This window comes from Nelusetta ayraudi, unplaced genomic scaffold (assembly GCF_046127955.1).
Source record: "Nelusetta ayraudi isolate G7.1 ecotype Tasmania unplaced genomic scaffold, CSIRO-AGI_Nayr_v1 ptg000004l, whole genome shotgun sequence".
NCBI classification, from domain to species: domain Eukaryota; kingdom Metazoa; phylum Chordata; class Actinopteri; order Tetraodontiformes; family Monacanthidae; genus Nelusetta; species Nelusetta ayraudi.
The window spans coordinates 1540001-1566961 of NW_027466054.1; the positions used below are offsets into that span (position 1 = coordinate 1540001).

A 26961-nucleotide genomic window follows, 5' to 3' on the forward strand; every position below is an offset into this window, starting at 1 on the left:
CACACACTCTCTCATTGGCTTGCCTCAGACTCCACGATTGAAAGGAACTGGTACATGGTCAACATCACTATATTTGTTTGTCCTCCGTACATTTACTTCTTCACCATTCAGAATCTTTTCTGCTCACTTGACGTGGAAAGTTGCCATTTAAAGAAACCATTCATGGTTTTGAAGGTACAAGCTTTTAAACCAAGACCGCTTTGTCACCTGCACTGTGGTTACAGCATCAGATGTCATTCGCTTGATTGTAATAATTAGAAATAGGTGCCAAAATCCCTGCAGCTCTCTACTTACACAGTCACAAGCCATTTAAACATAACTGCCAACAAATATACACACTAACACACACACACACAAGGACACACACACACACACACACACACACACACACTGAATAAGCAACCTCCCACTCACTCCCATCAAGCTGCTGTAAGGTCTCGCATGAATGCGTGCAGGCGGGCGCAAGTAGCACTTTGATCACAACATATGTCTTTTTAACTGTGTTTCTAAGTGAAGTGTGAAGATCTCTTGAGGAAAGCCGCCTTCCTGCCAGAGGCAAGGGTGCCTGAGAGACGACTGGAACTTCACTGGAGAAATATTTTAAGGATCTCACATGCGTGACTCCCTAAATGAGGTGAGGGGAACCCTCAGTGATTTGTAACCAGGGACAACAAAGATAGTTTGCTGATGTAACCTGGCACACCAAAATGGAATGTTCTTGAAGGTATGCATCTGGCAAAGAGCCAATAGAAGCCGGTTGTTCTGTCCATTTCATTCAAGCAGTCTAATTAGATTTGCTTAACCAGCTTAAGGTGACAGTAGCTGTGGCAAACTACTGCAGCGTTTAATTAGCAGGAGTTCTGCTTATAAGAGCAGAAGCAGCCACCTGATCACGCACAGATGCATGTTCAGAAAATCATGTGGGGTGTGTGTGTGTGTACATATATAAACATATATATGTATATTTCTCAATGTGTATGTAAATATACATATATATGTGTGTGCGTGTGTGTGTATGTATATGTGTATATATATGTGTGTATGTATATGTGTATACATACACACACACACATGTATATGTGTGTGTGTGTGTATGTGTGTGTATGTATGTATGTATATGTGCGTGTTTATATATATATATCTATATATGTATATATATAGATATTTATATATATGTATATATATATATATATATATATATGTATATATATGTATATATATATATATATATATATATATATATATATATATATATATACACACACACACACACACACACACACACACACACACACACACACACACACACACTGTACATATTGATCTACATTAGGTGCATGAATCCGAAGGCAGTAACATTTTTTTTGGCTTAGCTATGTGCAAATCACGCTGACTACGCACGCGCACACGAACACACACACACACACACACACACACACACACACACACACACACACACACACACACACAGAAGCAGGCTGGATGGGAGCAGAGTTCCAGGAGTCAGCGGAGTGGAGCAGTGAGAGACTGATAGGCAGTTTTTTTGCTTCTGCAGCTTGGATGTGTGTCTACAGCACAGTGCTCTCGCTGATATGCAATTCCCATGAGTTCATATGTGGTTGCGTGGATGCTGAGCTCTGCTGATGGTGCTGCTGAAATGGACCCGTTTGACCTCTCGCTGCTCTGAGCAAGGGTAAACAGAAAGTGAGAACGAGAGAGCTGAAGGACACGTTGGTCTCTGTTTTTGTTCTTTTTTTTCTCCAGTATTTTCCCAGCAACTCTGGCTTGTTTTTAGCCCCAGAACAACCCCAACAGTGCGCATATTTGCTGTACTGTGCTCCCTTTAGAACACCTGCGTAGCACAGCAGGTGTGCTGCTTAGTAAAACCCCGATCACAGACAGTCCAACTCTGCATCTGAAAAGCTTGCGTGTCCAAACCCCAGTGCCCGTTGCGACAAGTCCTCAGCATTTTGTCTTGGACAAGAGACTAGACAGTGTGTTTGTGCTGCTGTCCAACATGGTGCTACTGGCCAAAAATAACTGCTGCAAACACAGCCCATTAAAAGGGTTCCTGGTATGAAAGAGCTGTTCATCTGAACTTCTCCCTCTGGACTTTCCTCATTTTCCTTGTCTATTTCTAACTTTCCTGAACCTGCTTGTCGTGCTACTCTTTTTCTGAAAAGAGATGATCCTCACATTTGAGAAACAGTGTTCAGTCTAAGAAAAAAAAAAACTATTTCTTAATCTGAGCTTCAAGAACCAGGGCCAATATGTAAATCTTTGGAATCAATTACACTGCCAGGGGCGTCTGGATGGAAGCAGCAACAGGAGGCAGATGAATATGGCCCAGATCTGCTTTTTCTATATCCAGTGTGACATACTGCTTAGTTCTCCAGAATATTTGTATTATTTTGCTATTGATGCTGCAAGGCCCTGCATCTATTTTTGGCAGATGACAGCAGACCAGGAGTGCTGCTGTTGTTGTTGTGCTCCTTTTTTTCCCACCTGTGTGCTAAATGAAGAGGCAGAGTGCACCTATGACTGTCTCCCCTTGTGTCTGAGCCAGCCCCACATTGTGTGTACGGCCTGCTAGATGCATTACCTGCTTTGAGGTCTATTGACTTGATTCCAGAGGAAGCTTCTTTTTTATTTCAGGTTGAGAATCATCTAGATTTATTAAAAAAAAATTCCACCAAAGCTGAAGCTAATTTATAATTTGTTTTGAAGCCACTTATTTGAAAGGTTAACTGGAGCCTCTTGTTTAATGTAACTGGTAAGTAACAGTTGAAGTCACTGCTCTAATGTGGGGCTCCCTGCAGTGAGCAGAACGGACTCACACTATGCTGTCCATAGTGTGAGTCACATTCTATTGTTTCTGTCAAATGCATTGTTGAAACAGCCACAGAGAAAGAGACTCATTCATCTTCGTTGTCATCAACTGAGAGTGCTGCCAAACACCGGGCTAAACGTGACATCACAGACCTCCTTCTTTACGAGGACATTTTGTTCTAATTGTTATAATGTGTAGTGGACAAAGCTGGAAAGAACAAGAGGAACAACGTGAGAGAAGTTGTGTTTCCACACACAACTTGAAGATTCACTTATATAAGTTTATGGAAAGGGCAGTGACACAGAAAAAGTTCCCCTCATACACAAGGATTGAACACTGACTTGAGATGCACTTGGTTTGACACGAGGATGAGCATCTAAACTCATAGAATAACTTGATAAGGCTGTTTACAGACCCCCCCATCCCCTGAAAACCTTGTAAACATCATAACATGTTGTGCATGTAATTAAGAAAGTGTACAGAGAAGTTGCTCGAACAGAGATGCGTGCCTTTAGCCGTAAAGAGCTGCTGATGAGCTCTGTTGTTTTTAGTCCACTCAGTAAATGAGTTCAATAAGTTCCCTGTTCTCACATGTTGATTGGAGAAACAAGGGCAAGGTTTCCATGGTAATGCCCGTAACCTCATCTCTCCCTGAGGGTCTGGGCATTGTACCCATTGTTCTCCATAAGAGAAGGAGAAAAGAGGGTCAGAGCAGGAGAAAGAGAGCTTGTCACAGCTCGCCTGTGATATACAACTGTGCAGTGGTATACAAATGTCTAACGCAGAGCCTCTCCATCTACAGAGAAAGTGAGAACAAATGCTCTCTCTCTGTCTTTGTGTCGGAAAACTGGTAACCTGACGTACCAGATGGATTATTTCCCACACCTTTTCGACCGATGTCACGCAACATTCTGGTGAACTCTCCGCTAAGTGTTTGGTAAAAGGGGCAACACGATTCTGAAGGTGTGAATCTCTTCCATCGCATCGAGTGGACCAATCAGAGTTGCTACCTGCTGGTTGGAGAAGTGGCCTTCTCCGAGTTTCATTGACCTTCGGCCAGCTGATCGTGGTGTTTCATGTGACTCTTGCAGGGAGTAAAACGCAGTTATCCACTGAGAGAAGGATTCGTTCTATTTTCTATTTCCCTCTTAAATTACAAACGCCATCCAACTCCAACTTAACTGCCACTTTGCAGCATCCACACTAAACTGTTTAGCAGCAGCCACTGTGTACAGCTCGGTAGTTTTGTCCTCCTCCGTTTTTCAGAGCAGATGGGATCATAATGTCTGCCTGTTTTGTTAGTACAGGAAGCTAATTGGTTATAGGATCCAATGAAAATGAAATGTATAGACTGATTGAAAAAGTTGGATGTGCCAGACTTCATTTGAGATGTGAGCAATTCTGTTGCTGCACAAAGTTGAACGTCCAGTGTGTAATATTTGATGTGATTTATTATTTTTAAATTGGTAAAAAAAAGTAATATACTGCCCATAAATACATTGAAAAAGTGTTTGGCAATATAATAAAAGTAATTTGGTTTTCCTACCTAGAACGCTTTTCATATACATATGTAAGAATATGCATATAGTAAGAGTCTTGCCCGCAGTTAGCTGCCATCTTGCACCACCATATTTCTAATGGACAATCCAGGCCGCATGACAACGCGTTTCCTAATTAGGGTGAACTCTCACGTCTTCAAATAAACCAATGAAGAAGAAGGTGGACAAGGTATCCAGGTTTGGGTGTGCAGGCCACCGTAGTTCACTGGCAAGCTCAGGAAGGGGGAGGAAGAGTAAAAAACGTTGCAATCTAAAATGTAACCAATGATGGTGCTGTTTCTTCTTAAAACCTTCTGAATACTACACACATAATCCTCAGGTTAATGGTGCTAAAAAATTCAAATATAGACTGATGGGTAAATATTTAAATAAAAAAATATGTCTGCACACCTCCAAGTGCAACCAGTGGTTGGCTGAAGAAAATTGAAATTGACTTCACTTCTAACTACCCCCGCTGCATCACTTGGTCCCCAAGTGCCGATGAATCCCTTTTCCAATCTCTTTAGCTCACACAGCCTCTTCAGGCTGTCCATTACAGGTGATGAGCTGCTGAGGTTTTGCTCTGTGCCAGAGACGCCTCCTTTCATCCTGTTTGCACCCCGCTCGCTAATATCCCAGCACAATGCCACTCTTATCTCGCCGTAAGGCCATGTCGAGATGGATGGGCTCCCCCTTCTTAGAGCTTGTACAGATGTAGAGATGTGAAGTGAGCTCGCTGCCTGTGGCTCCAAGCTCGCACCCTCCTGAGCTCTCCAACGTGGCAAACATAAAGGCTACATATTTTTTTTTTATCTCAAAGAAAGTTTGTCTTTTTGCTGTGAATTGTTTTGAATTTTTTGAATTGTGTGCTACACCAGCTCTGCTTGCTCTTTTTTTTTTTTTCATTTTGCCATTTTATTTTCTGAAAGCAGCAGCCTTGAAGGTTTTAAAACGGGGCCTAAAAGAGAGCGCGTGTTTTCAGCACACTTGATTGTGATTGAACTTTATTGCGAGCAGAAAGGAAAGACGCTTCAAAGTCGCATCGCCTTTATTCTTTTTTTTCCAAGGCACGACGTGAGCTCAGTACTGGCTGTATCGTACCCACCTGAGCAGGTTGTGACACATGATTTCAACCGTCTGACTGGACTGTATTCAATATTTCAGTCTCTCATGACAGTTTGCTCTTGACTCCGCTTCTTCTTTTTCTGTCATCAGCACTTGATAAACAAATAAAAAAGAACCAAAAAACAGTGTGCATGATTTGAGCTGAACTGTTAGTACGACCACAGGCCGTGAGGGTTCCAGGAGGCTTCACTGGAATTCCCCACCAACGTTGCATCAACAATGCGCAATGAAGATTCAGCAGTCTGGCCGCTCGGCTTCCACAAGTGAGGCCTGTCCATCTTTTATTCATCAACTTTGGCCCTTTTATCCGTATGTGTTATCTTTGAAGTGTCCCTGTCCTCCTGCTGCGCCTCTCGCTGCCTGCACATCACAGACGTTCAAGTTTTTTTTCTCATCCCGAGGCGAGGGACGGTTGACATCTTCAACAACTCCAGGACTGCAGTCAGACTTCCCTCGTCCCAGGATTAAACAGCCGCTTGTGAACGGCGCTGTATTTTCTTGAAGAAACAAAAATTGTTGATTTACCCCTCCGGTGCTGCTGTGAAAGCTCACTCTTCATACTAAAAGGCTCTTCTCGCCTGGATTTGCTCTCTAAACACTGCAGGCAGAGGGCAAAGCGGGTTAAGTCATTTGTCTGTGTTCCATTCTGTCCGTGTCTGCAGTGAAGTCGGGGGAAAACTACTAATGACAGGCAGCAGCTGCAGGCGCTGAAAATAAAACGTGTATGTTGTGTGTGTGTGTGTGTGTGTGTGTGTGTGTGTGTGTGTGTGTGTGTGTGTGCGTTCTTTTTTTTCTGTGTGAAAAGAAAGATTTGCATTATCTCTTCCTGCACACATCTCATCTCAGAAGCTTGAAACAAATTGGGCATACAGAGCATGAATATGAGACACGCTTCTCGCCCGCAGCCATTCTTTTTTGTACTTGTACTGTTTTTTTTCCCCTCTGAAAAACTTAATTAATTCTAAATATAATGCCGCGCAAAGCGTGTTTGAATCTTTTTATGCATCTGCCAACATGAAACTCACTGGAATTAAAGCAAACGTGAATCCAAAAGAAAGTCGATTAGGCATGTCCTCACTGTGTGTGTCCCTGTTTGATTGTGTTGCAGGGATCGAGTTCGGCGGAACATCCTTCCAGTCCCAGTTCAGCTGGCACGCAGCAGCCCAGAGATCGACACAGTTTTGTGCAGGAGCATTTTCAGGCCCAGTACAGGTGAGAACCATTGCGGCTCAAGCTATTCCACTCTTCCTCCATCTGCTTTTTAAAGGCGTCATGCTGTTTAGTTACTGATGGCTCACAAGAAATTGTTTCATTGAAGTAAGAATTGTTGCTATTTCTCTAACTTTACTCTTGATTCAATGCATTTATATATTCTCACTGTCATGGCAACATGATTTTTTTGACAGCAGAAACAAAGGACAAACAAAGTTGAGCTTTGATGAACACTTTTTAAATAAACTAGGGCTACATGCCATCATTGTGATAGTAAACCAATTTAAACCCTGCTGGGATTTAAAATGACGTCCAGTTTGGTGTAAATAATTTGATGAACAATGATAGAAACAGTTATAACAGTTCAAAAAAATCCCAAGTGTTGTTTTACTATCTATCGGCAATCATCAAATGTTTCTTATCCAACAAAAATACTTAGGAGGAAGCGTTTTATAATAGGTGATGATAGACAGATTACCTGGTACTGTATGAAAGGGAATGAGATGATTTCTTTCCTCAGAATTGGGAACAAATTGCATAGAATGAGCAAATGTACTCAGACTAATTTTTTTATGGTATGCACTCAAGGCAATAATGAGTCAGAGTTATTTTAATGGTCCAACCACTCGAAGTTTAAATCTCCAGATTTTGTACTTCAGCTTTCTGCCGTTCATGGAACCTCTGCGTGCTGGTTGACTTTTTTTTCTGCACACAGCAGCCACACATTGCTTTACTGTCGTCTTCAGTCTTTCTTTTCAACAATTTCCTTTTTTATCTCCTTTGTTTTCTCCTGCTTTGGCTCAACTTATGTCTTGTTTCCAAGGTAGTCATTGAGACACAGGTGACCGATACACATGATGCACAGGCTCAGGCCAGCGAGGTGAGGGGTGCGTGCCAAATTGAGGGATGACTTGTAAATACCAGTGGAGTGTTGCTCAGACACTGTATCTCTGTGTGAAAGTAATGGGAATGCAGAGGATCTTTGTTTGAATGCATGAATCATATATTCTGATGTTACACTTAACAACTCAGTCAATGCGTGAAATTACTTTTGTGATACTTGCATCAAATCCGTGGACAAACTTGACAGACTGGTTGGTTCTGACCTTTGTGGATGGAAACAAATGTTCCCAGCTAACACAAAGCCTTTCCAATGAGAAAACAAAAGAAGAGGTCGAGCCGTTGGAAAAAGGAGAAGGCAACATGGTCGTGTATCAGCCTGTTTGCCACTTTCACTGTTCTGCTCTGCTTCTTTCTTCTAGCCTTTTTATGTGGAGCCTTAAAATGGGGAGTTGGAGTATTAATGGTGGGAGGGTGGGACAGACGCAATAGCATTAAACTCCCTGGCCACTCCAACGTTCGACCAACAGGTTTACACAAACGAGGCAGGAAAGGTAGACGAGGTCTCCTCCGCAGCTTCAGCCTGCGAGCGTTTGAGTGATGTGTAGACACCATGAGCAACTGAGTTGGCAACGTTCAATTTGATACTTTTTGAGCTTCTGACCTTTCATCTTGTCTTTCATCCTGAGCAGGTAAAGCAAGTTCAATTCATTCATTTGTGTTTAAAGAATCGGTGTTGGTGGAACAAAGATCATTTCTCTGAGTAATAGGATCTTGCTCTGAGGCTGTCAATCAGACACGGGATTGGAGTTCCTGACTGATAGACTGTACACTGTAAAGCAAAATTCCACTGGTTGCAGGGGACCAGATTAGTCATGAGAAGATGCTGTATAGTTCATGGATGAATAAGGCCATTCTAGCCTTTCTTCGAGAAGACAGAGGGAATGGCCTTGTCTTGGATGATTCCTACCCTGCAGTTTTTTTGCTGCTGTGTCAGGACGTCCCACTGTTGATCTCCATCTGCAGAAAGAACTGATCCTCTTCCAAAGGTTTGGCAAGAAAGGTGCCAGACTGCAGCAGCTATTTCCTGTATGAAACATGGCAATCAGTTGGAACAAACGACTTTTTCTCTGGATGGGGGGAAAACTGATCATCCGAAACCATGTTAATGATGCTCAGTTGGAGAACAGAGAGGGGGTTTGTCTTCAGCTTGCTGACGCTTCTCTAAAACAAAGCAACTGGTGAAGCTATGTTTTTGTGCTTATTGAAAAAAATAAATAATCTAGTGTCCAATTGTCTTTCTGGCCTGCTTGGAGATCCTCAAATTAGGAATTTTAAACATAAATTGGACAGTTTATAATTTGCTGTAAATTGTCCCAGATTTGCTATGAATCGCGTTTCAGTTCACAGTCGTCCTGTCAGCCGTTTTAAAGGAATTTCTTTTATTATTGCGGCCTATGGGAAAAATGCTTTTGGGGCCAATGGGATTTTGTTTTGTTGCAGTACCTCGAGTGGCCACTGGGAAAATAAATCAGTGCGCTGTCATATTGCCAGTGGGTGTACAGCACATTACAACCACTAAGGTTCTCAATAGAATGTCATTGTGGACCAGGGGTCAAGATGGATTGATTTACTGGTGCCAGGGTCACCTCCACATGGTGACTGAAGGTGTTGGTGTTCTGCAGAGAAGTGAACTGGAGAGCTGCAGCAGGTTGAGCACAGTATTGACCTACACTGTGAAGGTTAAAGAGCCACTTGTTGGTGAACATGTTCCTTATTGGCAGAGCGGGGGAAAACACTCCCATTGTGTTCTTGCTGTGTACTGTCCCACATCGTGACCTTGATCTGAATGTTATCTGTCTAAGTCGCCGCTGGGCCAGCTCACTCAATTTTTTTTTAATCCTCCTCCTTGGTCTTCCTCACATTTGTCACAGAGTGCACACACACACACAAACAGTCAGTACAAAGACAGACTCACACACGTTGACTCACGCAGGTGTTTATAATAGAATAAAAAAGAAAAGAAAAGGAAAAAAATTATTTATTCCCGAAGGGCAGTTCAGTTTCTGCGGCCCTCCGGCTGCACATGTATGCTACAATCATCGTCATCACCAGTCAATCATCATTGGTGGGGGATTATTGCAATGCAGCAAGTGGACGTGCAAATGAGAAAAACAAAACAAAAACCAAGATAAAAAAAGACCAGGATTTGCTCAATGAATAGATTAAGTGCCTGATAATATTGTGTTTAGCAGATCTTATCTCGGTAGGTAAAATGTTCAGTGATATTAGAATGATGATGTGAAACTAAAAAGAGACATGTTCCACATGCTGATTCACACCGTGGCCTAAGATAACTGAACTTCCAGCTTGTTTCTTTTTTCTTTTGTTTTCGAGCTGTTTTTGCTTCATGACTCATTTTGAATAAAAATATGTGTATGACTTTAAGGAGATGTCGAGAGTTAAAGGAGAAAACAGCCTCTTCTGCTTGGCTTTGTTCGTGTATAAGTCCCTGGGGAGAAATAAACAGCAGGAAAAAGCTAATATCAATTCTTGTTAAGCTTAACTTTTTTTGTTGTTGCTATTTTTGTGATTGTTTGTGCTGCAATCTGCTGGCCAGAAACTGGTGGGAAACATCAATTTATTGTGCTGGTGTTCAGCACGCTGGGTGGAGGATCTCGGCACCAACATAACACTGGCACAACTGGAAGTGACGTTTCATGATGTGTGTATGTCTCTTCTGATTTAAAGCAACATCTGAAATCTTGCTTATTTATCATGCAGAGCTCCAATCCAAGGAGTTTTTATCTCTTTAGTGTTGAATAAGAAAAAACGCAACAAGCTGTGCTGAAAACCAAGCAAACAAACTCGTGCAAGGTGGCTGCAGCGCTAGTCTTAGCAGACGTGTGGTATTCGAACATTAGAAAAGAATAAAAAAGAACATGCTCTTGCTTGATTACCAACTGACTTTGGCAAATATTAAGTTCACAACTGCGGTTTATTGCAGCTCATGAAAACAGGGCAGTTACACACACCTGATGTCACCAGTAGGGAGCCTCGAGTTGTGGCTGCCGGGTCCATGTAAATAAAGATTATGTATTTACTCATGAGCGATGCCCTCCAGAAATTTGTTCAGTTTCCCCAGACAAATGTGTAAATTAAATCCAGTGGATTAAGAAATCACAGAGGAACCCAATTGAACGCTAAGTGTTTTTATAATGACGTTTAATTACAAAACATAGCTGAATGGATTGGCTACGGTACAGCAGTCCAGGGAGAAGATAGCAATGGAATCCAGTGTAGCCAACCGGAGAGAGGGCTCGGAGGAAACAGGCGTGCAGGCAGGCAGGTCCAAATGAGGAGACAGAAACAGACCAATCAACAAGCTGGATGATTGAGAGAAAAAAGGACCGACTTCTTCTAAAGAATACCATGCGCATAAATGGTAATGATCCGACAATGACCAGCGAGTCATTGTCCCAGTGCGATGACCCAATGCAGGATGAGGGTCAGGGCTGGGTACAGAACCTCAGTAGAGGTGTAGCACGGTCTGAAATGCTCCAACCCTGTCGAGCAGCTAAAAATATTCCACCATCGGTACCAAATTCCGGTATCCAGAAAAGTAATTCTTCTAAATCTAAAGCTGTTGGTGATTGGCTTTCCCATTATAGACTTAAAACTGTTGCAAACTTTGTTTTAGAGTTAGAGAGAAACCCCCATGACTTATTTTATTATTCTATTTATTTACTCTTTGTATATTGCATTTATTCATAGCATTGCTATATTTTATTTCAATTTTCGTTCTGTAATGCACTCGAAGGAGCTGCCCTCCCAATTTCTTTGTGTGCACGGTCATACAGTGACAATAAAGGCTTTGACTCGACTTTAAAACATCTGGTACCAAAAAAAAAAACTATCCAGTATGGAAAGCATGGTATGAAATGCTACCTAGCCATAGTGTAGGCCAGGAACCGGAAGACGGACAGAGTATCAGGACCGTAGTGGAACTGTCCCTCCAGATTCCCTCCAATTCAAACCTGTTCTTCACCTTCTCATTCATCCACCATCACTTCATTCTCAATCATTGCCTCTTGACTCCTCTTTCTGGACAACATTGACATTTCTCCACTCCGGCCTCCGTATACCTTTTATTTCATTTTATTGCAATCTAGCCGTGTCTTTTGTGGCCACCACTTGGCTGCTCCCTTCTCCTTCTTCTTCCTGAATCTTTTTATATCTCCCAGAGACGGCCCTCAGAGGCGTTGCGCGAGCGGGGTTGTCTGATCTGAATAAATGTTTGCCATTAGAGTCAGGGCTGTCTTGTGGTTTGGGCTGCCAAAGTGGCAGTCGGTGCGCCAGTCAGCCCGCTGCGATGCACGTTTAAATGAGTCTTTGTCAAAGGCTGAACCCCCTCCTCCCCATTTCTGTTTGTCAGTCTGAGTTTGTGGCATCTATTTTTAATGGCCGGGGAGATGAAAGGAAAAGCCACACAACTCAGCCTCTGCCCCTGTCGGAAGAGACATTGAGGACAGCCGAGAGTCGTTGCCGTTTTCCTATGGCTTTGGCCTTTATTTGGATGGAAATTCACCGTGATTGCATTGGAGCGAGAGTGCAGTTCCGACCAAAAAGACGTCACACAAAAACCCAGTCGTAGATTTCTGCTGCTTTCGACTCAGTGAAAGCTGTAAAATATATTTATGCAATTTATTTATTTTATTTTTAGCAAGACATAAAGATTTAATGTTTCCTGGAGACAAATCCTTTCAAGAGGTGCCTAGTGACAAGGACAAATGATATTTATTAGCCAGAATTATTTTTTTTACCAGTCGTACATTTCCATGCCTTCTTTCTTCTACTTCTCCAGAAGAAAGTGCAACCCTTCTCTTATATTCAGAGATGCTTGGCAGGTGCTCTGCTTTTTCCTGAGATAAGTGCTCTCGCTGGGGTGATTTTGCACTGCCTGTTCAGAGGACACGGTGGTCCTGACCCTTCACAGTGGCAAAGGCGAAGCATCCACCTCAGTCTCGTGTTGATTCTTCACCCATGTGGACGAGGAGGTGACTGTCTGTTCTGCCGACACCACCCACTCTTCTTCAGTGCCACACTCTGAGTTGAATGATTGAGCTTTCAAGAGGAAGACTTCAAATCAACACAGGCCTGCAATAAGCCATTAATGACACTGGAGGGTGAAAACCCAAATTCTCTATGTGACCCAGAAGATGGAGTATTTGTTGCAAACCAATGACTGGTAATCTCATGCTTTAAAATCTACTCCATCCTGAAAAATCTGGGAAACAACCGTGTACCGTATTTTGCGGACTATAAGCCGCTACTTTTTTCCCCACGCTTTGAACCGTGCGGCTCATGCAAAGGTGCGGCTTTTCTGTGCATTTGACTTCACCCGCCAGGGGGCGCTTTAGCAGGAAGTGCAAAAACGAGACAAGCGGCGACACGGAGAGCAACACTGGCATAGACACAGAAAAGGTCCGGTATGTGACGAAGCTCTTCTGAGGCTGTTCAACTCCCACACTGAAGAAAGTGACTTCAGCGCTTTCAGTGCGCAGGAGGAAGATGAACAGTGACAGGTGCTTTCTGGGTTCAGTGTTCATGAAGCCACTTTAATGCTTCCAGTGTGCATGAAGACAAAGTGACAGCGCTTCGACGTGTGTTCCGTGGCTTCAGTGCAACTTTTCTGTTGTGGTTGATCAGCACTCTTACTGCTGTGTTACCGCCACCGTTTGGAAACTAATCAGTTCAGTTATGTAAATAAACAAGAAAGAAATCTTTCTGTGTACCGGTAAATCCATCTATCTAATCTTTATCCATCTATCTATCCAGTATATTTCTCATTTCACAACCTAGATATCGGCGGCTTATTGCCCGGTGCGGCTTATATATGTACACTTCCATTTTTTTTTTTTTTTTTAAACTTAGCGGTTGAGGATTATATTGAGGTGCGCTCTATAGTCCGGAAAATATGGTACATTTCTGTGAACATTAACTTCATCAAACTTATTTGCCATTTTATTTTCACTTTACCCTTTTCCTGACGGCATCAGCGCGCTCGCTCATGTTGGCATGAATCACATCATCCGCTAGCAGAAGGACTTTTCTCATTCTTACACCTTTTGAGTGTGTTTGGAGTGGAGTGAAGCTCTGGCACTTGGAGTTCTGGCACTCTCTTCCAGTTCCGTCTCGAGCAAATCAACTTAACTCCGTCAGTCGCTTGAACGCCAAGGCTGACTCCACACACTGGCAGTAACAGAGCCACAAAACTATGGCTAAAATGGCAGCAAACGTAAATCACAACTGTGTAACAGAAAGAGGTTTCTCCTTTTCTGGCAAGATGTTATGATTCTGAATAGTGGAGTGTATATGAAACACAGCATGTGTGTGTGCTGATGTGTTGCATAGAGCGGGTAGCTCACGCTGAGCAGAACAGGACTTTTCTCACATCAACCCCCACCACCCCGCTCATACTAACCATCTAAATTGTTGTGTATTTGTGATCATTGTACCTCTGTGTTACCTTAAGTGGGACAGAGTCATGACTGGTGCAACTTTCTTATAATGCCAGTTGGATTGTTTCCTGCTGAGTCTGTACCTGAGCCCCAGCCTCCATCCATCACTGTCTGCTGAGGCTGTATACACTACGCCTCCACACAGGTCTGCAGCTTTGAGCACAAAACCTAAAAATACCTGGAATCGTACAGCTTCAAGTGAAAACAGATCTGTGTTTTTTTTTTATTGGTAGCACTGGGCCTTCACTGAAGCAAGAAATTCTAGACTGGAACCCAACCAGGAGACAATTCCTTTCTCCATTTTCTTATATATAAGGTAAATATAAGAAGGCTTTTTAAATAAAAAATAAATAAATAAATAAAATAAAAAACCTGACAGTTTTGATGGACATTCTTCCGTCTTCTTCCGAGATACGTTGGTGGATAATCAGCTGGATTCACCTCCATGTGAGTTCATGAAGTGTTTCCCCACGTTTTGCAAACTAACGGTCTGTAGTTTAACGCCCTGACACTGGCACACACCTCATCCCATCTAGCGCGCTCGACGGCAGGTGGTGCATCCGTCCTGTCGGCCTGCCTGGCCGAGCAGGGAGCGGAGTCGTTAGCGAGCCTGGTGACTGGCTGCCTCCGCTGACAGCGAGCGAACTCGGCGCTGGGAGACTCTTGTATTACTTCCATCATATTTGGACTTTTGACAAGTTTGCATCGCTGCAAAAGAAATTTGGATGCGGCTCAGTTGACAGAAATGTTAGCGGAGGTGGTGGGAGATGAAAGAAGCAGCTGCCAGCACGTGCGCATGCGCGCACACACACACAAACATACACACACAACCAGCATGATGCATAAACACTGCAGCAGCTGTTCCTCCACAGTCAAATGAATTACGCTGAGATAAATATCAATGTAAGTCCAGCAGGAACTGTTCGGTGCACCTTGGAGCGTACAGTCTGCACTATAAACTGTCTTCAAGGTTTAACCATCTGCCCAACACTAATGCACATATGCAACTAGGAAGAGTAGCACCTTGAGACTGCAGACCTCAGCCATGTAGCTCATTTTCTACCTTTTTTCCTTTATTATAAGCCACTTGTTGACTTCTTATCTGTTTTCCAACTCCGTCCTGCACTATGTTGCTTTTCTCCTAATCTCTTGACTGACTCCCAGTTTCCTCTCATGACATTGTACTTTAAAATGCTCTTTACCTCTTCTCTTACACAGAGAAACAACAGGCTCTGTTGTTTGCTCTTGATAAGAATGTCCTTGAACACATTTTTCTTTTTAACCCTGGTACAAAATCTCACCATTTGAGTTATTGTGTTACGTATCAAAACACAATAAAGCGTCCTCCCTGTGTTGCTTTTCTGAAAATTTTCCCAGCAGTCCAGTTTGCCTTTGTGGTGCTTAATCTACTTTAATGGAGTGTATTTGTCAGTTTTTCAGAAAAATGAAACTATTCTACCTGTTGATATCTGATAATCTAGATGTAAAGTGCCTTCTTCAGTAATGATACAATTCTTCAAACACACTCATGAAAAACTATACCGAATAATCTTTTTTTTTTATTTAAAGAACAGACATGAACAAATGCAAATGATTTTTTGCACTTTCCATGGATTTGTATAAAGGATCATTATATTGCTTTTCCAGTTGTGACCCGGAGGGAACAGTGCAGAAGGAAGAATGTAGGTTGATAGCGACAGCAAGCTAATTCACCAAAAACAAAAAACTGTTTTTAGTGCAGTATATCACAAATGCATTGGCTGTCCAAAAACCTTTTTCTACTGTAATTGGACAAATCCGCCAGAATAGATCTTGGAAAAGAGGATTCCCAAATTTTTGGTAGTTTTGATAGTTGTTTTTTTTGTTCAAGACTGTTGCAACAAATACTGCACCATTTAAGTGGTGACCTCAGGATGGACCTTACTAAAGTCATCTCTTTTTTTTCCTGTTTCCCCAGGTCCTCCTTGACGTGTCCTCATTGCCTTAAGCAGAGCAACACCTTTGACCCGTTTTTGTGTATATCTCTTCCCATCCCCCTGCGACAAACCAGGTGAGTCATTATTAAAGCGTACTGCAAATGGGCGAGATTGAAAATAAAGTAATTATACAGGTAATTATAGTAAGTCATAATATCAGAAACTTGTGGAACAAGCCCACAACTTTATTATTGGCATCCAACAAACATCAAACAGGCTCCAGTGTGAGACTCTTCCCCCTGCCGTCCGTCAGGAACACATACATACATGCACATAGAAGAAATAATAATGTATACTAATGTAACATCACAACATGTGAGTGACTATTGGAATACGGGGCACTACTTTCAGGGGTAAACCACTGGACAGAGGGACACAGTGCCACCTCAAACAGCGCCATAGTCACTTGCTTGATGTTTGGCTTACATAAACTTTCATTTCATAAGATTTTGAGTCTTGTTAATTAAAAAAAACTAAATCATCGCTATCCACCACAAAGTCCTTTCAACATCAAACTTTTTCAACATCAGCGGTACTAAAGTAGCTGCACTGAAAATCTGTTGTTTTTTTCAACTAAAAATAAAACACTGTGTCCTAATTTTACATTATAGCTTCATAAATGTGCTAATCACAACTTGACGTTGAACTATCCCTTTAATGCGACCTCAGCACTTGCACATTAGGTGTATGTTTGGACCCTGAAGTGGTTGAATCGGTTCCTCTGAGCACAGCATTGTTCATCTTGTCCTGTTTTGTCAAGGTGCAAGAGAAAAAGAGAGACAAATCCGTGATTAGTAGTTCCTTATTTATTTGCATGCACTGGTTTATCTTCATGCATGCAGGTGCCTCCTTTCTATACCCTCTCTGCATGTCTTGCACAGTGCTGGCTGCAGACTCAGTATAGACAGTGCTGGCTGCAGACTCAGTATAGACAGTGCGGGTACTCTCTCAGTGTGTGGTCTCTCTCCCTGCAGGCGATTCAGCCCAGGACAGACGGAAATTCATTTAGATTGAGTGTGAACTCACTGCTGAATAGACACACACACACACACACACACACACACACACACACACACACACACACACACACACACACACACACACACACACGCACACTAAATGGTCCGGTTGCAGTTAGTTCCTCAGTGGAAGCCCTCAAAGGTCTGACACCCCCAGAGACCCAGCGAGGGGGGACTTGCAGCGTAGCATTAAGATCTGGGGGCTGCAGATAATTCCAATGTGGCAAAGATGGATGGATGATTTTTTTTTTCTTTTTAGATTAAGTATTATCCCAAAATACAACTCTTGTCATTCATGGTGATCAACTCGGTCCCACAAAAACTGCACTTGTTTACATTTTGAAAGGTATTGCTGCGTTGATAGCTTCTGGAGTTGATGCTTGATCAGACTTCAGTTTCAAACGCTAGCTTTAAGTTGACTGTCCACCAATGCTATCTGTTGTAGGTCCATGTGTGTGACGCTGGTATTCAGCACAAAGGGTCAGCGGTACCTGCGGGTGGGCCTGGCTGTGCCTCTCTCTGGCTCTGTGTCCTGCCTGAGAGCCATGGTGGCCGAGGAGGGACGTATCTCCCCTGACCAGGTACACACAATTTCAATGGGTGTTGGCAATTCGTCAAGAAATAGGTTTTCAATAGAACAATGTCCCACAGTTGCAGTGCAGTGAGAATCTCGCTTGGTGACTCTACTGCCATCTATAATTGTTTTTGTGATGGGTAAAAGGTAGGATTATTTTTTTATGAATCTGTCCTGGACATTGATTGACGGTTGTCTTCACATACTTCAGGTTTAGCTTGTTTTGGTGTCTAATTGGCGTTACCTACACTGGTGTATGGGTTTTACAATTGGAGTTTCTTTTTTTAAAAAGATATGTGAGAAATCATGTCCCAGGTTCTCTCTTTTTTGTGTTTAGACCGGGTTCCTATACAAGTTAGGGAATTAATTTCCTCAATTTATTTATTTATTTAATTAATCAATTTATTATTTGATTTATTTTATGAATTTCCTTGTCTGAAAAAGCATGGAAATCTCAAAAAAGTATGTTGTGCAATATTTATGTTATCAAAATTTTTGTTCAGTTTTCTAAGAATTTCAAAAATTAAATTGATCATTTAACTTTTTCAATGCAAACATCTTGCTCTTTAATTAATCTGGCATGCGGAGTCAAAACGGTCAATTTGTTTTAATGTCAAAATATCTAAAAAAAAGAAAAAAATGTAGACAAACCTCGAAATTTGAGTCTAGATAATCTAGGAATTATGAAATTTGAAATATTTTGTAACTGTGTTTGAAGGCGATGTCAATATTGCCATAATGTTGCCCATCACGTTTGGTGTGAGGTGACCAATCAGGGGGTCTGTTCTTTTTATATTGATTTAATTTTCAATGTATAAGCTTTTTTCACAGTGTAAGATGTTCACAGAATGCATTTGACCAATGTGAAATAAATAAATGGGCCCAAAATAACTGCTTTTACCCTGAGCCAGTTTGAAGGTGTTTCTCTGTGTGGTAGCAGATTATCACAGGCAGTCTTCCCTCTGCTCAGGTCATCCTGTCCGAGTTGTACTCCACGGGGTTCCATCGCTCCTTCTCAGATGACGATGACCTGACAGCAATAGCTGATAGCGACGTTGTCTATGCCTTCCAGGCTCCTCCCCTCTACAGTCGAGGAGGTTCCACCACTTCACACTCAGGTAAGCGCGGTAAACTCTGCGTTTCCATGACCCCTAGAGTTGCGAAAAACCAAAGTATCGCAATAAAAAACCATGGCCATGGAAACATATAATAAATATTTACACGTCAGGGGGAGTCACGTGACCAGTTCACTTCAAGTGAAAATGTTGCGTTGTGTTTGGACGGAGGAGGAGACAGAATATTTTTCTTTACAAGTAATCAAAGAGAAAAATGTGACAACCATTCTTGACGGCAAACATCAAAATGCAGATTTATTGCTAAATGTTTTTTACCTCCATCCTCCTCAAAGTGGAGTCTCACAGGATGAGATTTAACGAGAATTACGGCTTATGGGCTTCACACCATTCAACGGAAACACCTGCAAATTGCAATTGTACTTTGTCGAAATTTTAGACATATCACTTTTATTTTGCGAAAAACTGTCATGAAAACGCAGCTACTGTTTTCTGTCCTATCAATGAGCTTCTTTTTCTTGTCTTTTTTTTACTCAGTTGCCAGTCAGTGCTGCTATTCATTTCATTATGTGCTAAATTATTTTAACGCAGGGTGACGGCGCTACAGCACGCTCCATGTGCCTTCTTCTTCTTCTTCTTCTTCTTCTTCTTCTTCTTCTTCTTCTTCTTCTTCTTCTTCTTCTTCTTCTTCTTCTTCTTCTTCTTCTTCTTTCTTCATGCATCACAGCTCTAAAACAAACTTGGACGGCATGTTGTTCAAGAATTCCAGTCAGCTGCGCCGCCTCATCCTGAAAGCAGGCGTATTTAGCAACAGAATGAGCCTCTGCCGATGATTCATCCATCCATAACTGCCAAACTAGCGAGCGAGCACCATTTCCTTCTTGTCACTGAGATCAGCACTAGATGCCTGTATTTCCTTTCAAAATCCCCCCTACTTGGATGTTGCCACTCCTCTCTCTTCCTTAATGTTTCTCATAAGGTTAAGAACAAATATATTCAAACTTATCACAACAGGTCTGAATTGCAATCTAGTGGTCACTTGCAGAAAGGGCTGCACCTGCAAATACCAAGAGAATGTGTTTAGTCCTTTTTTCTTACTCCACCTTTTAACTTAAACTTTGGCTTTCTTTGCGTATCCTCAGCAAAGTTATCTCAAGACACCTTGCATGCAGAACAGGGTTGGTACGAGCACACAGAACAAGAACATACCAAGACAGTGCAGTCGTTGAAGTGACACATGCTATTTCAGATGTTGGTAATACTGAATCAGCTGTAATTCCAGCAGTAGGTGTTGGCAGTCGGCAACTCTGTAAGCTCTGCAGCAAAACTCCAGAGGAGAGAATATTGAATCAGTGTCAGGAAGCAAGAGATGAGAGTGCTTCCAGACAGCAGTAGAGCAGAGCATCATGGGACCTGCACGGGTATCACAAACTGAGACAGACACATGAATGTAGCTTGAACAAAAGGAATATACAGTCTCAGGGTTGTTTAACCAGTTCCGTCAAATCCAAAACTATCTACTCAATAAGTCGGGGCAGAGGTTAAAAAAAGGAGGAAAAACTCAAAGAGAAACTCTCAAAAGCAGGAAGCTATAAACACGGGCTGCTCAGGAGTAAGACAGGACTACCTGGCAACATGGGGGCAGGGGGAATACGGCTAGGATACACAAGGAGACGCTGGCGAAACACATGAGGTAATAATGTCTGTGAAGGTTCTCAGTCATCCAGGTCTTCTTGAGGTAGAAGGGTTGAGTTGGGTCAACTGCGCTTGTTTTGTTTTGTGGGGGGGGGGGGGTGAGCAGTGGCAGCAAGTCAACACAGCGAGGACACAAAGGCAGATAAGAGTGTCAACATAGAACAGCACAGAAACTCAACTAGGCAGCGGTGGTTCAACTATGTCAAGAATGTGATACACACACACACACACACACACACACACACACACACACACACCTATAATTAGTCACCTCCAAAATGTATGATTCCAATTATTAATCAGCAATAGTTGACTAGAGATTTATAATACAGCTCAATATTTATAACACAACTAATACACAATCAATTTTTTAAACCAAAGACTTAATACACAGTGTATATTCATATATTATCAATAATTAGAAACCAGAGTTGTTGTTTTTTTGTTTAACCTTTATTTTCCCAGTAAAACAATTTCAAACAGATTCTTGATACATGTGATATCAAGTTATTATTTAATTAATTATTGACTCATAATAGTTACATAATATATATTACAACATTAGCATTACATCTAAGTAATAATTAATAGGTGTAATACACATTCTGTGCAAATAGAGCCCCTTTTCTCTGTCTACCTTTTGAGTCTTTATGGATGTTCTTGAGTGCGTGAATAATGAAGAACCAAAAGTGTTTCCCAGCACGAGGCATGAGCGCTGCAACTTGACACAATAGAGCCAGTAGGACAGTGCACACACAGATACACCCCCCTGCACCCACCAGCATTCACAAAGAGATTCCTGCTTAATCCAAGCATGACCAGAAACGGAGAACAGTGGCTAACGTGTGTGTTGGAAAGGCTCTGGATGGTCTGGTGAATGTGGCCTCCCAGAGCGACCGTGCAGCACACACTGGGAGACGCAGTCATACAGCCACATGTATGCTGGCACTGAAGATGCACCTCTAATAAATCACGCTGACGTTCTCACTGGTACTTGTGATTAGCATTCTTTAAGGTCATCTGATCGATGTGATGAATGGCCCCCACATTTAGCGTTGTGCGTCAGATTGCAATAGAGCAGATTCCAGACTGCTGTAACTCTCGGTGGTTGGAATTTACAGACTTTGTGTGGCACTGCAGTTATAAAAACATATTAAGAATGGGTTGTAAGTTACAATATACAAGGATCTTCAAACTATTTTTCACCTCCTAAAGTGCCTAACTGCTCAAATATACACTGCAATTTACCAAAAATATGCAATACAATTTTTTCTCTCCTGTTGAAGATTCATTTTTGCAGAATCTGTTTGGCATCTATTAATTGTGAAAGAGACAAAAGCTCTGAGGAGCTTTCCACAAATACACTGATAATGTGATTTATTTTTCTTCTGTTATTTTATCAATATTTGATTTGATTTGATTTGATTTATTTTGATCAGCAGCAAAAAAAAATAATAATAATAATAAACTGGACACAAAAGATGGACCGACATTGTTGGGACGAAAGGTGCTGCACTAAATATGTGTGTGGCTTGGTGCTTTTACCTCTTGTCTATTTATTTATTTATTTATTTTTACTTTGAATCATTTCTTTTTAGTTGCAAGTTTTCATGTTTTGCTGTCATGCAACACTTGCTTCAGTGACAGTGATATATTTATACAATATAAAAGGAAATGAAAATAAATGGCTCATAGTATGCTTTCCTGCTTTTCTTTATTCGTGCACCGTTTCTGTTGTGAGCAGAAGGCGTGGATTATGCAGGTGATGTACTAACTGTACCTACTGGAGCAGCCCTTCTAAAGTAGAGCTTTGGATAAAGGAGAAATAGCTAATTGTGCTTAGAATGTTTTTTAGTTGGTCTATATTTGCATTTATCAACATTACATTATTGTAATATTTCACTTCATTACATGATCAATACGCTCTGGGGCTCATAGATGGCCTCAGCAACATTCACTCTTTCACAACTTCAGTGCTGCCAACGCAGAGGGAAACTGAATCCGACCAAACATTTTCCACACTCTTCACAGGGGAACTGTGAATGTCATTATACAGAACAATCTGGTAAGAACGAAAGCTCAAAGAAAATTGGCACTTATCTCATCTCCTCTCCCGCTGGAGTGCTTTCAAATCATCTGAGAGAGCGTTCCATACAGCCGGGCTGCTTATTGTAGAACAACGCATTGCGGAAATCTCCACACATGACGGAATGCATTGTGAAGCATGTTGAGTCAAATCAGTATTTTTCATGGTTCCCCTTAAAATGTTATTTTGATCTAATTTCCATTAGAAATAAGAATCCAAATTCTTATGCATTTATTTATTCATTCATTCATTCATTCATTTATTCAACGTTGTTCAACTTTGTGGTTTCCTTCCTTGGAAAGTGCTTGACTCTATTTTGGGTAAATTTGGATGATTTTTGCCTGAAATTTCTAGAATCTAAACCTGTGGTTCAGCTCGTACCACAGCACGTTTACAGGCTCTGTGCTATTTATCCCCACCTATGAACACACATGAAATGTTCTGCGCTTGTTTGACACAAGCTGTGGGCCTTTTGTGAACTCCTGTTCAAACAAATTGTGTAATTCAAAGCCTCCACAGTCTTGTGACATTCTCCCTGAAGAGCAGCGGGAGCTGAGCCATGCTTGTGAATGACACTTTGAGAATGACACATTGCAGCTGAGGGGCGGTTAAAGCATCAGGTGGACACTTTTAACTTCCTTCCTTCTCCGCTGCTGGCAGGAAGCTCAGGTGCTCTGCAGTCAACGGGGGTATTCACGGTCAGGCGGTTGTTTCTGGTGTTAGAACCTCTAATTCGCCTGTGCCCCTGGGCCCCCTGGGTATTTTTAGTCAGTGGGTACGAGTGCATTGACAGGGGGTCACTCATCTAGTCTTGAACCTCTTGGGAAAGTGCCACCTATTCTTGCAATGTGGCTGAAAAACATTTTCTGTTTTTGCTCCCCCTAAGATCCACAGGCACAGAAAATGTATAATAGTGAATATCACTAAAAAAACATTATATTATATTGTAAAATAAAGAATTCACAATAAAAAAGATCTTTGAGTGGTCCCCAAATGTTGAGACACTCGCATAAAGTTAAAACTTTATCCTTTTCACCTGTACTCCGATACTCTTTCGCCTTCACAGCTACCTTAATTCTTCTTGGAGTAACTTCAACATGATGTTGGAAACATTCCTCAGCAATTGTGTGTTCATACTGACACAATAGTGTCGCACCGTTGCTGCAGATTTGTCAGCTGCACATAAACGGCGCCAATGCTCCTGCTTCACCACATTCTGGAGGTGCTGTTTTAGATTAAGATCTGGTGGCTGCGGAGGCCACTGGAGGACACTGAACTCATTGTCATGTTCAAGAAAACCAGTTTGAGAGGTTTTCAAGCTTTTTGATACGGCTCATTATCCTGGTGCCGGGCTGTGTTTTAATTTTTGCCTACAAAGACGCGACCCAACGAAAACAGCTCCACGTCCCACTTTTGGGAGTGGAGCAGAACGTTCCCACATTCTGCCCTAATCGGCCAAATGTCACCATGGTTCCATTTGAGGGAACCGTAGCTTCACTTTCTGCTTCACTGATGAGTGTGAGGTGCCTTCAGAGATGGCTTTGTGCAGTCTTTGCTTGTGCCGAGTGGTTGCCTGAGCTCCTGCTCCCTCCTCTGAAATGACCTCAGAGCCAGTTGAAACAACACTGCTGCTCTTTCTGATGATATGGTTGCAGTGCAGCAGGTTGTCTTGACCCCGTCTCCATGCTCATGTCGCTTGAGTTGCTGCCGTCTGATTTGCCGATGAAGTATGTGTCAATGTAATGCGGAGATTGCTGTGTGGTTTTTAACCCAGTCACCCTGAAGTGCTTTGGAAATCAGTGCTGTTGCACTTTTTGGCAAAGTCTTCTTGACAAAATCCAGTCAATCAAATTGAGAAATAATGAATGAGATTTTTTTTTCACACTTCAGACACTAAGACCTCAGTGTCTGCTTGATATTTGTTGTCGGTAGCAGTTTGTGAGGTTGTTGCCCACCTTGCTATTCTTATTGTATAAAAAAACAATAACTATAAAGAATGTATATCATCTATGTGATAGGGAGGAGCTGCCAATCATGAGGGTAAAGTTGTGTCATCTGTTTCTCAACTCCTCTCCCTCCAATTCCCAGAGCCATTTTTGTCCTTGTGCTCGCCCCAGTCTGCTCCGCTTCCTCTTCCACTCCTCACTCTGTCTTTCAGCATTCACTGACACCTCCCTCCATCTCCTCTGTCCGGCTTTGAAGGAGGAGGTGAGAATGGAAGTCTGGCAGGGGCTTCTCCCACCTCCCTTAAGACGTGCAGGTGAAATAATGCTGCTGGCCGAGCATAATGTATCACTCTGTGGTTACTCAGCTCACGCTCTGGTGCCGCAGCTGAAATGGGAGGATTTATTTTGTTACCTGACTCTTGTTCTTGTTTTAGTAGGCTTGCTTCAGCCGTTACTTCTCAAATTCTTGCAGTTTTTTTTAGAGGCTTGATTCTATGTTTGGTCTGAAAAGCATATTGAAAGCTCCTGTCTAATTGAAACATTGAATGCATTTTTATAGAACAATAGAAAGATCTAGCCGACGTTACCAAGTTAAATGGTTTGATACAGGCGTCACAGTCTGATAACTTATAGTTAGTAGGTTCATTGTGTTAGGCTACTTTTACATGAGTCCACTCTCTGCAAATAAGGTTTATACGAGTTCGGTATGACCCATGTAAATGATTGTAAAGGCTGTCACAGCGTGCCATGTCCCTGAAATAACGTAGCGGCTGGTGACATTTGCAAAAAAACAAACTGTGTGGCCACAAGAGTTCATGTCATTTCCTTTTGGCTTTAGCCTACAAACGTGAACAAATTGTAATGAATTTCATTTTATTTTCATCTCGGAATGAATTACAATGACATGCTTAAGTCACTTGTGCTTAGGTTGGAGTAATTCTTTGCCAGAGACACTTCACTGGCATCGCATGAATTATTTTCTACCAAAATGTCACCGAGACGGGCCTCATAGATATGGAGTTATATGGTTTGGTTAATGGCTTGGTTGAGGATGTATAATTGTGTGTGTGTCCGTGTCCGTGTGTGTGTGTGTGTGTGTGTGTGTGTGTGTGTGTGTGTGTGTGTGTGTCTCAGGTTGATCAGAAAAAAACTGCTGCTTTTATCAGAACTAAAAGCAGCAGTTAGGCTCAGGAAATATATTCAGTTGAAATGAGATGAGGGTCTTTGAGAAGCAATTTTTCATTCTGACGCCAAAGGCCTCTTTCAAGCGTGCTCTATTTGAGCCTTGCCACCAAGCTCAACAGAAAAACACTTTTTGATACAACACCGCTTGTGTTAAATCCTAATTGCTGTGACTTTACTGACTTTCTGTAGTTTTCTCTTTTGGGATATTTGCAGCCTTTATTCTTCTCCGTCCATCTCAAAGACTTCCGCAAGGCTCCTTTGAGGGGAATCAGACAGTAGCTAAAGCCAGCGTTGGTGGTAAAAAAAAAAAACATTGTCAAACATGTCAATAAAACCAACAGTTTGTCTGCTGTCATAGCTGTAGTTTTATTAGCTGTGGACAACATTTTCTCGTCAAAAAGAACAAAGAGGCAAACAGCCTTTTAGCTCTCTCCACCATTAGGACAACTTGAACTGTCTGTTACTGTTGATATTTTAGAGTGTGATTTGTGTGACAAACTCATAAAAGGATTATCCCATTAAACTTAATATTGGTCCATTTTCTCAAACTGTAATGCAGCATACATCCAAGAGATTTTGGAAATCTTCCATCAGCATGAGGCTCCTCTAGTAGAGCTGGAGTATGGAAATCATTTAATGTCATAATGTTTGGTGTCTGTAGTTTATGTTATTTTCTGGTTCAGCCAAACAGGTTTATTGAACAATGCATTGCTCACATATTGTAATACAGTTGTGCAACTGAAATTGGATGCATGGTAACACTTTATGATACTTTAAGTACACACTATTAAGCATTAGTTAAGCATGAATAAATACTAAATGCATCATTTATAAGTCATGTTTCTGACATGAATACACGTCATGTAATTTTGTAGTATGTAGTTTAAATCTAAAATTAAAATCTAATGGAAAATAAATTGGTGAGGTTTTGTAAAATATTCACTAACACATTCACCAACCATTAAGCATGCTATTGATGATAACTGTGTTTATAAACTACATACCAATGAGTATTATGCCTGAAACATGATTTATAAAAGATGCATTCAGTATTAATGTGTAACTAATGCTTAATAGTGTGTACTTACTGTATGGATGTGTTGGCTTGAAGAGCACCTCTCCCCTGCACTGTCACCAGGGTATCACCACAGCCTCCCCTCCACTCCCTACAACTCCACGGCCGGCCACGACGCTCAGAGGTCGGCTCCCTCCGGCACCTTCTCCTCTGAATACCTGAACCAGGGCAGCTCCTCCAAGGTTCTCCTCCTCATCTGCAACACTGCAGGATGTGGCCAGCAGGCCGTCAGGTCAGCCAACCACTTTGCTGTTGTTTTTATTTTT

General features: G+C 41.9%; 1 protein-coding gene across 2 annotated transcripts in view; it reads left to right on the plus strand.

Annotated features, from left to right (window-relative positions):
* usp43a (ubiquitin specific peptidase 43a) overlaps positions 1 to 26961 on the plus strand; it is a 90842-nt gene that overhangs the window by 25076 nt on the left and 38805 nt on the right. For both annotated transcript variants that reach the window (XR_012928717.1, XM_076042847.1), the window contains exons 3-7: positions 6602 to 6705; positions 16024 to 16116; positions 17507 to 17642; positions 18606 to 18753; positions 26759 to 26927. Coding sequence is in view for 1 of the 2 variants with exons in the window: in XM_076042847.1 (XP_075898962.1) it covers positions 6602 to 6705; positions 16024 to 16116; positions 17507 to 17642; positions 18606 to 18753; positions 26759 to 26927 (650 nt within the window). In the remaining variant the exon portion in view is untranslated. The remainder of the gene's footprint in view (positions 1 to 6601; positions 6706 to 16023; positions 16117 to 17506; positions 17643 to 18605; positions 18754 to 26758; positions 26928 to 26961) is intronic.